The sequence below is a fragment of the Salmo trutta genome, unplaced genomic scaffold, assembly GCF_901001165.1.
Source record: "Salmo trutta unplaced genomic scaffold, fSalTru1.1, whole genome shotgun sequence".
Classification (NCBI taxonomy): domain Eukaryota; kingdom Metazoa; phylum Chordata; class Actinopteri; order Salmoniformes; family Salmonidae; genus Salmo; species Salmo trutta.
In genome coordinates, this window is record NW_021822962.1 from 1,678,947 (window position 1) to 1,690,400 (window position 11,454).

An 11,454-nucleotide genomic window follows, 5' to 3' on the forward strand; every position below is an offset into this window, starting at 1 on the left:
ACAACAGGACATGTTAGGAGATGAGCAACACTAAAACAACAGGACATGTTAGGAGATGAACAACACTAAAACAACGGGACATGTTAGGAGATGAGCAACACTAAAACAACAGGACATGTTAGGAGATGAGCAACACTAAAACAACAGGACATGTTAGGAGATGAGCAACACTAAAACAACAGGACATGTTAGGAGATGAGCAACGCTAAAACAACAGGACATGTTAGGAGATGAACAACACTAAAACAACAGGACATGTTAGGAGATGAGCAACACTAAAACAACAGGACATGTTAGGAGATGAGCAACGCTAAAACAACAGGACATGTTAGGAGATGAACAACACTAAAACAACAGGACATGTTAGGAGATGAGCAACACTAAAACAACAGGACATGTTAGGAGATAAGCAACACTAAAACAACAGGACATGTTAGGAGATGAGCAACACTAAAACAACACTAAAACAACAGGACATGTTAGGAGATGAGCAACACTAAAACAACAGGACATGTTAGGAGATGAACAACACTAAAACAACAGGACATGTTAGGAGATGAGCAACACTAAAACAACAGGACATGTTAGGAGATGAACAACACTAAAACAACAGGACATGTTAGGAGATGAGCAACACTAAAACAACAGGACATGTTAGGAGATGAACAACACTAAAACAACAGGACATGTTAGGAGATGAACAACACTAAAACAACAGGACATGTTAGGAGATGAGCAACACTAAAACAACAGGACATGTTAGGAGATGAGCAACACTAAAACAACAGGACATGTTAGGAGATGAACAACACTAAAACAACAGGACATGTTAGGAGATGAGCAACACTAAAACAACAGGACATGTTAGGAGATGAGCAACACTAAAACAACACTAAAACAACAGGACGTGTTAGGAGTTGATAGAAAGTACAGGTTGTCTATGAAATGGATGAGCTGAAATAGAAAATAAATAACATTACTCCACAGTAATCTACAGTTTCAAAATGTCAATAAAATATACATTTTGTCCATAGTGATGGGCTGTCTTTCACAGATGGGATAACCTCATTGACATTTTGAAAGTAACATTGAAAGTGACATTGTTGTATGCTCGTCACATTATAGGAGCATTTTTAGTGTGCAGGCAGGTTCTTTCTTTAATTCATCAATATGTTACCAAATCCCTGCTGAGGGAGAGATACTGTAGGCCACAGGTGGTTTGTGTCAGACTGAGTTGGATGAACTCTGACCTTATTACCAATCCAGAGGTGTAATGTTGACATGTTTATAGAGTACATAAGTAGTAAAACAGCACCATCCTCTCTCTCATCTCTTCTTCTTCCCCTTCCCTCTCCCCTTCCCCTTCCCTCTTCCCTCTCCCCTTCCCCTCCCTCTTTCCTTTCCCCTATCCTCCCCTTCCTCCCTCTCTCTTCCTCCTCCCTCTCCTCTCCCCTTCCTCCTCCCTCTCCTCTCCCCTTCCTCTTCCCCTCCCTCCTCCTACATTCTCAGGCTGGAGGACTATATTGCGGAGGTTCCTCTCGTACCCAGGGACGTACTGGTGTTCTTCAGTGACCAGCTATCGCACAGTGCCATTCACCTCTCTGGGGGCGACAGTAACAACAGCACCCTTCACCTCTCTGGGGGCGACAGTAACAACAGCACCCTGCACCTCTCTGGGGGCGACAGTAACAACAGCACCCTGCACCTCTCTGGGGGCGACAGTAACAACAGCACCCTGCACCTCTCTGGGGGCGACAGTAACAACAGCACCCTGCACCTCTCTGGGGACGACAGTAACAACAGCACCCTGCACCTCTCTGGGGGCGACAGTAACAACAGCACCCTGCACCTCTCTGGGGGCGACAGTAACAACAGCACCCTGCACCTCTCTGGGGACGACAGTAACAACAGCACCCTGCACCTCTCTGGGGGCGACAGTAACAACAGCACCCTGCACCTCTCTGGGGGCGACAGTAACAACAGCACCCTGCACCTCTCTGGGGGCGACAGTAACAACAGCACCCTGCACCTCTCTGGGGACGACAGTAACAACAGCACCCTGCACCTCTCTGGGGGCGACAGTAACAACAGCACCCTGCACCTCTCTGGGGGCGACAGTAACAACAGCACCCTGCACCTCTCTGGGGGCGACAGTAACAACAGCACCCTGCACCTCTCTGGGGGCGACAGTAACAACAGCACCCTGCACCTCTCTGGGGACGACAGTAACAACAGCACCCTGCACCTCTCTGGGGGCGACAGTAACAACAGCACCCTGCACCTCTCTGGGGGCGACAGTAACAACAGCACCCTGCACCTCTCTGGGGGCGACAGTAACAACAGCACCCTGCACCTCTCTGGGGGCGACAGTAACAACAGCACCCTGCACCTCTCTGGGGGCGACAGTAACAACAGCACCCTGCACCTCTCTGGGGGGCGACAGTAACAACAGCACCCTGCACCTCTCTGGGGGCGACAGTAACAACAGCACCCTGCACCTCTCTGGGGGCGACAGTAACAACAGCACCCTGCACCTCTCTGGGGACGACAGTAACAACAGCACCCTGCACCTCTCTGGGGACGACAGTAACAACAGCACCCTGCACCTCTCTGGGGGCGACAGTAACAACAGCACCCTGCACCTCTCTGGGGGCGACAGTAACAACAGCACCCTGCACCTCTCTGGGGGCGACAGTAACAACAGCACCCTGCACCTCTCTGGGGGCGACAGTAACAACAGCACCCTGCACCCCCTGCTGCTTATCAAGTTCTTCATTATCGTCTGCAGGTAGACCTTATATGTTCTCTGACCCTCAGTTCACCCCTTTGTTGAATATCTCTGCCCATCCTTTCTACCCATGACTGATGCTAGATAACAAGAACAAATCTGCTAGAAGCTGATGCTAGATAACAAGAAAGAATAAACTAGAAGCTGATGCTAGATAACAAGAAAGAATAAACTAGAAGCTCATGCTAGATAACAGTGAGACCAGAGAAAGATTGGTGACAATTTAATGATCTGAGTCTCTTTGTTCTTCAGGAATATGGAAAACCTTGACCCAGAGAAGACCCCCGGCTATGTCTTCGAGACCATTAAACTGTTAAACTTCTGCTTGACTCAGGTAAGACACAACCCTAGATGAACCTCATATACACACATACACACACACACACACACACACACACACACACACACACACACACTTAAGCTACACATTAGTAATTTTCAACAATGGAGGATCTGCAAACTATACTATATCACTCATTCATACTCTAGATTAATATACTGTCTATTGAGCCAGAATGATAATATACTGTCTATTGAGCCGGAATGATAATATACTGTCTATTGAGCCGGAATGATAATATACTGTCTATTGAGCCACAATGATAATATACTGTCTATTGAGCCGGAATGATAATATACTGTCTATTGAGCCAGAATGATAATATACTGTCTATTGAGCCGGAATGATAATATACTGTCTATTGAGCCGGAATGATAATATACTGTCTATTGAGCCGGAATGATAATATACTGTCTATTGAGCCACAATGATAATATACTGTCTATTGAGCCACAATGATAATATACTGTCTATTGAGCCGGAATGATAATATACTGTCTATTGAGCCGGAATGATAATATAATGTCTATTGAGCCGGAATGATAATATACTGTCTATTGAGCCGGAATGATAATATACTGTCTATTGAGCCACAATGATAATATACTGTCTATTGAGCCGGAATGATAATATACTGTCTATTGAGCCGGAATGATAATATACTGTCTATTGAGCCGGAATGATAATATACTGTCTATTGAGCCGGAATGATAATATACTGTCTATTGAGCCACAATGATAATATACTGTCTATTGAGCCACAATGATAATATACTGTCTATTGAGCCGGAATGATAATATACTGTCTATTGAGCCGGAATGATAATATACTGTCTATTGAGCCACAATGATAATATACTGTCTATTGAGCCACAATGATAATATACTGTCTATTGAGCCAGAGAATGCAGTGGAGATGAGAAGAATACTATCCTATAAATCCACATGACATTTTTCCAGCTCAAAGATGCAGAACTGCTTTCATGAGAATAGAGGAGTGGGTGTGCGGCTGAGCTGTGTATTGTGATGTGGAATGTGTCTATATTGTCAGTATTGTTTGTGAAGAGTGTCATAAATAGGAATGTGTATTTAGAAGGGAATAGTGTCAGGAATGTTTATTTAGTAAAAGTGCGTAGCTGTGTTTATTATTTGCTCTGAGATGTCTTTGTGCCTTAAAAGCCTTCTCAAGGTCAAGTAAATATGTGTGTGTGTGTGTGTGTGTGTGTGTGTGTGTGTGTGTGTGTGTGTGTGTGTGTGTGTCTTTCAGCTGAAGAAGCAGCCTGCGGATCAATCGTCCCTCCAGACAGTGATTCAGTATGGCCTAATGCTGTTGGAGAGTCTCTTTGACCCTTATAATACATGGAGGAGACGCCTGGCAGGGTGGGTGTGTGTGTGTGTGCGCGTGCGCATCCTACCCATGTTTTGAAGCTGGGTGGAGACTGCCCGTTGGACTGTGTGTGTTTTGAAGCTGGGTGGAGACTACCCGTTGGACTGTGTGTGTTTTGAAGCTGGGTGGAGACTGCCTGTTGGACTGTGTGTGTTTTGAAGCTGGGTGGAGACTACCCGTTGGACTGTGTGTGTTTTGAAGCTGGGTGGAGACTACCCGTTGGACTGTGTGTGTTTTGAAGCTGGGTGGAGACTACCCGTTGGACTGTGTGTGTTTTGAAGCTGGGTGGAGACCGCCCGTTGGACTGTGTGTGTTTTGAAGCTGGGTGGAGACTACCCGTTGGACTGTATGTGTTTTGAAGCTGGGTGGAGACTGCCTGTTGGACTGTGTGTGTTTTGAAGCTGGGTGGAGACTACCTGTTGGACTGTGTGTGTTTTGAAGCTGGGTGGAGACCACCCGTTAGACTGTGTGTGTTTTGAAGCTGAGTGGAGACTGCCTGTTGGACTGTGTGTGTTTTGAAGCTGGGTGGAGACCACCCGTTAGACTGTGTGTGTTTTGAAGCTGAGTGGAGACTGCCTGTTGGACTGTGTGTGTCAGTATGTCTGTGTCTTTGTGTGTGGTGAAGGACTATGTCGAGGGCAGACTGTATGAACCCAACCCTTAGAAATGACGAGGCCTTATCTCTGCGTGTTCATCTGTAGTGGATGACGGTGTTGCTGCAACAGCTCTTATCTCTGTCTCCTTAAGGCTGCATCCTAAATGGCACCCTATTCCCTATATAGTGTACTACTTTGGACCAGAGCCCTGTGGGGCACTACATGGGGAATAGGATGCTATTTAGCACGGAGGCCAAGTCTGTAGGCCTGCTGTAAATGTGTGTGTGTGTGTGTGTGTGTGTGTGTGTGTGTGTGTGTGTGTGTGTGTGTGTGTGTGTGTGTGTGTGTGTGTGTGTGTGTGTGTGTGTGTGTGTGTGTGTGTGTGTGTGTGTGTTTTTAGGGAGGAGGTGAGCATGGCGGAGAGGAGCAAGTATAAGTTCTCCCCTCTTCCCTTACCAGAGGAGCTGCCTGCTCTATTCCATGGTGAGGCACTGCATACTCACTCACTCACTCACTCACTCCAGGCCTCCCTCCTACACCACAGTAACTTCTCTCTTACAGCCTATGGTCCCATTGTACTACTCCTTCCTCAAAACAGCTTCCACTGAGTCCCACTGTAGACTTCATTCAGCACCCGTCTATTAATATATAGCTCTGTGTATATATAACTACTTCTATTAATATATAGCTCTGTATATATAACTACTTCTATTAATATATACCTCTGTATATATAACTACTTCTATTAATATATACCTCTGTATATATAACTACTCAGACTACCTTTATACTAGCCTGTTCTCCTGTTCCAGTAATATACAGCTTTCCATTAGGCTGCTCAAAATGTACTTTTCTCCCTTTGGAGAAACACAGTGGGCAAGAGTCCAGTCGATATGTTCTGTCTTGATCTAAAGTTAATTATGTTATTTTCTAATTAGCAGTGTTCTCTCACTGGGATCTTAGTTTATTAAACACTTCTATTGCTAGTGTCCTTTGATTAGCACAATGCTAATCTCTAAACCATGTTGGAAACCTGTCTGGACAAGTTGAGTCTGTAGATTACAGAAAGCTCAACATGACTGTCAACACCATGCTATTGAGAGAGGGAAGTGGATGACTGTTAACACCATGCTATTGAGAGAGGGAAGTGGTTGAGCTGCATCCCAGCTGGCACCGTATTACCTATATAGTGCATTGCTTTTGACCAGAGCCCAGTGGGCTCAGCCTCTGGTGTGTATAATACTGCTAGCTGATGTTGGACCTATTACTAAGACTTATGGGATCTCCATTGTCTTGATACATAACCTTGCCTAACGAGGGCTCAACCCACATCCTGCTATTTCTCAATGCTGTCCCAGTATGCCTTGGATTTCCACATCTCTTTATGACATCACAGTATACTGGCTGTGCATACTGTCTTGTACAATGTATTGCCATTAGCCTGGTCCCAGATCTGTTGTCTCCTTCTGTAGCCTGGTCCCAGATCTGTTGTCTCCTTCTATAGCCTGGTCCCAGGTCTGTTGTCTCCTTCTGTAGCCTGGTCCCAGATCTGTTGTCTCCTTCTGTAGCCTGGTCCCAGGTCTGTTGTCTCCTTCTGTAGCCTGGTCCCAGATCTGTTGTCTCCTTCTGTAGCCTGGTCCCAGATCTGTTGTCTCCTTCTGTAGCCTGGTTCCAGATCTGTTGTCTCCTTCTGTAGCCTGGTCCCAGATCTGTTGTCTCCTTCTGTAGCCTGGTTCCAGATCTATTGTCTCCTTCTGTAGCCTGGTCCCAGATCTGTTGTCTCCTTCTGTAGCCTGGTCCCAGATCTGTTGTCTCCTTCTGTAGCCTGGTCCCAGATCTGTAAGTGCTCTTGTCAACTCCATTGCTCATTGTCAAGCCAGACCTTTTGGTATGACAGTGAGCGACAAGGAGTTGGCATGATGGTACAGACTGACGCTCAGGATAGGTTGCCATGTCATCAAAACACCAACCATCAATATGTGGTTCACAGACAGCCTGTCAAAACAACAACCATCAATGTGTGGTTCACAGACAGCCTGTCAAAACACCAACCATCAATATGTGGTTCACAGACAGCCTGTCAAAACAACAACCATCAATGTGTCTTTGGTTCACAGACAGCCTGTCAAAACAACAACCATCAATGTGTGGTTCACAGACAGCCTGTCAAAACACCAACCATCAATATGTGGTTCACAGACAGCCTGTCAAAACAACAACCATCAATGTGTGGTTCACAGACAGCCTGTCAAAACACCAACCATCAATATGTGGTTCACAGACAGCCTGTCAAAACAACAACCATTAATGTGTCTTTGGTTCACAGACAGCCTGCAGGACAGCCAGCAGATCCCAGAGGTCCTCACTCTCCGATTGGTCCATCTCCAAGGGGCGGTCATCAGTGGCAGCAAGGTAAAGCACTCCTACTGTACCTCTCTTCAGAATTGTGTGTGTGTGTGTGTGTGTGTGTGTGTGTGTGTGTGTGTGTGTGTGTGTGTGTGTGTGTGTGTGTGTGTGTGTGTGTGTGTGTGTGTGTGTTAACTCGTATGTACTGTATCTATGCATTCCAGAAGAACGGCCTGCTCTCCATCACCCTGCAGTCTGTGGAGGACCTTCTTTCTGTACTCCGAGCCTGGTGCCTCCGGACCTCCTCTAACCCCAAGGACCCCACTCTGCTACGGCTGACCCTGCAGTGCCTGACTGCAATGGTGCATATCCTCCACTCCAGTAGTCCTGCAGAGCGCCGGCTGGAGATCAGGACCGTGTTGGATGGCTACTTCCAGGTAGTAGCAACAGCAGTTGGAGAAGTAGTAGCAGTAGTAGGAGAAGTAGTAGCAGCAGTAAGAGAAGTAGTAGCAGTAGTAGGAGAAGTAGTAGCAGCAGTAGTAGCAGTAGTAGCAGTAGTAGGAGAAGTAGTAGCAGCAGTAGGAGAAGTAGTAGCAGCAGTAGGAGAAGTAGTAGCAGCAGTAGGAGAAGTAGTAGCAGCAGTAGGATAAGTAGTAGCAGCAGTAGGAGAAGTAGTAGCAGCAGTAGGAGAAGTAGTAGCAGCAGTAAGAGAAGTAGTAGCAGTAGTAGGAGAAGTAGTAGCAGCAGTAGGAGAAGTAGTAGCAGCAGTAGGAGAAGTAGTAGCAGCAGTAGGAGAAGTAGTAGCAGCAGTAGGATAAGTAGTAGCAGCAGTAGGAGAAGTAGTAGCAGCAGTAGGAGAAGTAGTAGCAGCAGTAGGATAAGTAGTAGCAGCAGTAGGAGAAGTAGTAGCAGCAGTAAGAGAAGTAGTAGCAGTAGTAGGAGAAGTAGTAGCAGCAGTAGGAGAAGTAGTAGCAGCAGTAGGAGAAGTAGTAGCAGCAGTAGGAGAAGTAGTAGCAGCAGTAGGATAAGTAGTAGCAGCAGTAGGAGAAGTAGTAGCAGCAGTAGGATAAGTAGTAGCAGCAGTAGGAGAAGTAGTAGCAGCAGTAGGAGAAGCAGTAGCAGCAGTAGGAGAAGTAGTAGCAGCAGCAGTAGGAGAAGTAGTAGCAGTAGTAGGAGAAGTAGTAGCAGTAGTAGGAGAAGTGGTAGCAGTAGTAGGAGAAGTGGTAGCAGTAGTAGGAGAAGTGGTAGCAGTAGTAGGAGAAGTAGTAGCAGCAGTAGGAGAAGTGGTAGCAGCAGTGGGAGGAGTAGGAGAAGTAGCAGTAGGAGAAGTAGTAGCAGTAGTAGGAGAAGCAGGAGCAGCAGTAGGAGAAGTAGTAGCAGCAGTAGGAGAAGTAGTAGCAGCAGTAGGAGAAGTAGTAGCAGCAGTAAGAGAAGCAGTAGGAGCAGTAGGAGCAGTAGGAGAAGTAGCAGTAGGAGAAGCAGGAGCAGTGGTAGTAGCAGCAGTAGGAGAAGTAGCAGTAGGAGAAGCAGGAGCAGTAGTAGGAGAAGTGGCAGCAGTAGTAGGAGAAGTGGTAGCAGTAGTAGGAGAAGTAGTAGCAGTAGTAGGAGAAGTGGTAGCAGCAGTGGGAGGAGTAGGAGAAGTAGCAGTAGGAGAAGCAGGAGCAGTGGTAGTAGCAGCAGTAGGAGAAGTAGTAGCAGCAGTAGGAGAAGCAGTAGCAGCAGTAGGAGAAGTAGTAGCAGCAGTAGGAGAAGTGGTAGCAGTAGTAGGAGAAGTGGTAGCAGCAGTGGGAGGAGTAGGAGAAGTAGCAGTAGGAGAAGCAGGAGCAGTAGTAGGAGAAGTAGTAGCAGCAGTAGGAGAAGTAGTAGCAGCAGTAGGAGAAGTAGTAGCAGCAGTAAGAGAAGCAGTAGGAGCAGTAGGAGCAGTAGGAGAAGTAGCAGTAGTAGCAGCAGTAGGAGAAGTAGTAGCAGCAGTAGGAGAAGTAGTAGCAGCAGTAGGAGAAGTAGTAGCAGCAGTAGGAGAAGTAGTAGCAGCAGTAGGAGAAGTAGTAGCAGCAGTAGGAGAAGCAGGAGCAGCAGTAGGAGAAGTAGTAGCAGTAGTAGGAGAAGTAGTAGCAGTAGTAGGAGAAGTAGTAGCAGCAGTAGGAGAAGTAGTAGCAGCAGTAAGAGAAGCAGTAGGAGCAGTAGGAGCAGTAGGAGAAGTAGTAGCAGTAGGAGAAGCAGGAGCAGTGGTAGTAGCAGCAGTAGGAGAAGTAGCAGTAGGAGAAGCAGTAGCAGCAGTAGGAGAAGTAGTAGCAGCAGTAGCAGCAGTAGGAGAAGTAGTAGCAGTAGTAGGAGAAGTAGTAGCAGTAGTAGGAGAAGTAGTAGCAGCAGTAGGAGAAGTGGTAGCAGCAGTGGGAGGAGTAGTAGGAGTAGCAGTAGGAGAAGTAGTAGCAGTAGTAGGAGAAGTAGTAGCAGCAGTAGGAGCAGTAGGAGAAGTAGCAGTAGGAGAAGCAGGAGCAGTGGTAGTAGCAGCAGTGGCTGTAGTAGCTTGATCTTGGTGGGACAGCTGTTAAGAATCTGCTCTTTTCTATCAATTGAAGCTTGGTTTGGTGGAGGGTAGGAGTGTGGTTAGCACGGCATTAGTGTTTTGGTAATGGAGGTATGCAACTGTTTCTGATACTTCCAGGTCCTGAACTGGAACCGGCCTCCAGGGTTAGGGAACGAGCAGGGGGACGGGCAGAGCTGGGAGGAACACCTCATCACTCTCCAGAGTCACATGCTGAGTAAGAGGCCTCATCCAAAACACACTCCCCAAATATTAGTCTGGTCCCACTAATGTTTGTGCCATCATGCCCCATATGGAAAACAACCATGAAAAACAAATGACAATCTTGTATGGCAGAAGAAGATTATTAGTACAGAAATCTAATAAGTAACTGGTAAGATTTAGTATGTTTTGCCTTATATGGACAAAAGTATGTGGACCCCTTTAAATTAGTGGATTAGGCTATTTCAGCCACAAACCCAGATTCGCTGACATGTGTATAAAACCGAGCACACAGCCATGCAATCTCCATACACAATCATCTAGAATGTCATTGTATGCTGTTGCGTTAAGATTTCCTTTCACTGGAACTAAGGGGCCTAGCCTGAACCATGAAAAACAGCCTCAGACCATTATTCCTCCTCCACCAAACTTTACAGTTGGCTCTGTAGGGTTCCCCTGGCATCCAACAAATCCAGATTCATCGATCGGACTGCCAGATGGTGAAGAGTGATTCATTACTCCAGAGAACGCGTTTTCACTGCTCCAGAGTCCAATGGTGGCGAGCTTTACACCACTCCAGCCGACGCTAGGCATTGCACATGGTGATCTTAGGCTTGTGTGCGGCTGCTCAGCCATGGAAACCCATTTCATGATGAACAGTTCTTGTGCTGACGTTGCATGCAGAGGCAGTTTGGAACTCGGTAGTGAGTGTTTCAACCGAGGACAGACGATTTTTACACGCTGTGCACTTCAGCGGTCCTGTTCTGTGAGCTTATGTGTCCTACCATTTCATGGTAGATTGTTGCTCCTAAACATTTGCACTTCACAATAACAGCACTTACATTTGACCAGGGCAGCTCTAGCAGGGCAGAATTTTTTTGGAAAGGTGGCATCCTATGACGGTGCCACTTTGAAAGCAACTGAGCTCTTCAGTAAGGCCATTCTACTGTCAGAACAACAGATTTTTACCTTGTCAGCTCAGGGATTGGATCTTGCAACCTTTCCGTTACTAGTCCAACGCTAATCACTAGGCTACCTGCCGCCTATGGAGATTCCATAGCTGTGTGCTCGATGTTATTCACCTGTCAGCAACCGGTGTGGCTGAAATAGCCGAATCCACTAATTTGAAGGGGTGTCCACATACTTTTGTATATATAGGGTATATGCCTTATATGACATAAACAATTCATTATATGATTGTGGTGAATTTCCTATGTAGATAGGAATTCTATGAGGGATCTATGAACATTA

General features: G+C 46.5%; 1 protein-coding gene across 1 annotated transcript in view; it reads left to right on the forward strand.

The window, feature by feature from the left end:
• Positions 1 to 11,454, forward strand: part of nbeal2 (neurobeachin-like 2) — a 143,494-nt gene that overhangs the window by 43,245 nt on the left and 88,795 nt on the right. The window contains exons 3-10 of the mRNA XM_029746683.1: positions 1,510 to 1,589; positions 2,707 to 2,788; positions 3,041 to 3,122; positions 4,396 to 4,508; positions 5,512 to 5,594; positions 7,438 to 7,523; positions 7,682 to 7,894; positions 10,123 to 10,219. Of these exons, the coding sequence (XP_029602543.1) occupies positions 1,510 to 1,589; positions 2,707 to 2,788; positions 3,041 to 3,122; positions 4,396 to 4,508; positions 5,512 to 5,594; positions 7,438 to 7,523; positions 7,682 to 7,894; positions 10,123 to 10,219 (836 nt within the window). The remainder of the gene's footprint in view (positions 1 to 1,509; positions 1,590 to 2,706; positions 2,789 to 3,040; positions 3,123 to 4,395; positions 4,509 to 5,511; positions 5,595 to 7,437; positions 7,524 to 7,681; positions 7,895 to 10,122; positions 10,220 to 11,454) is intronic.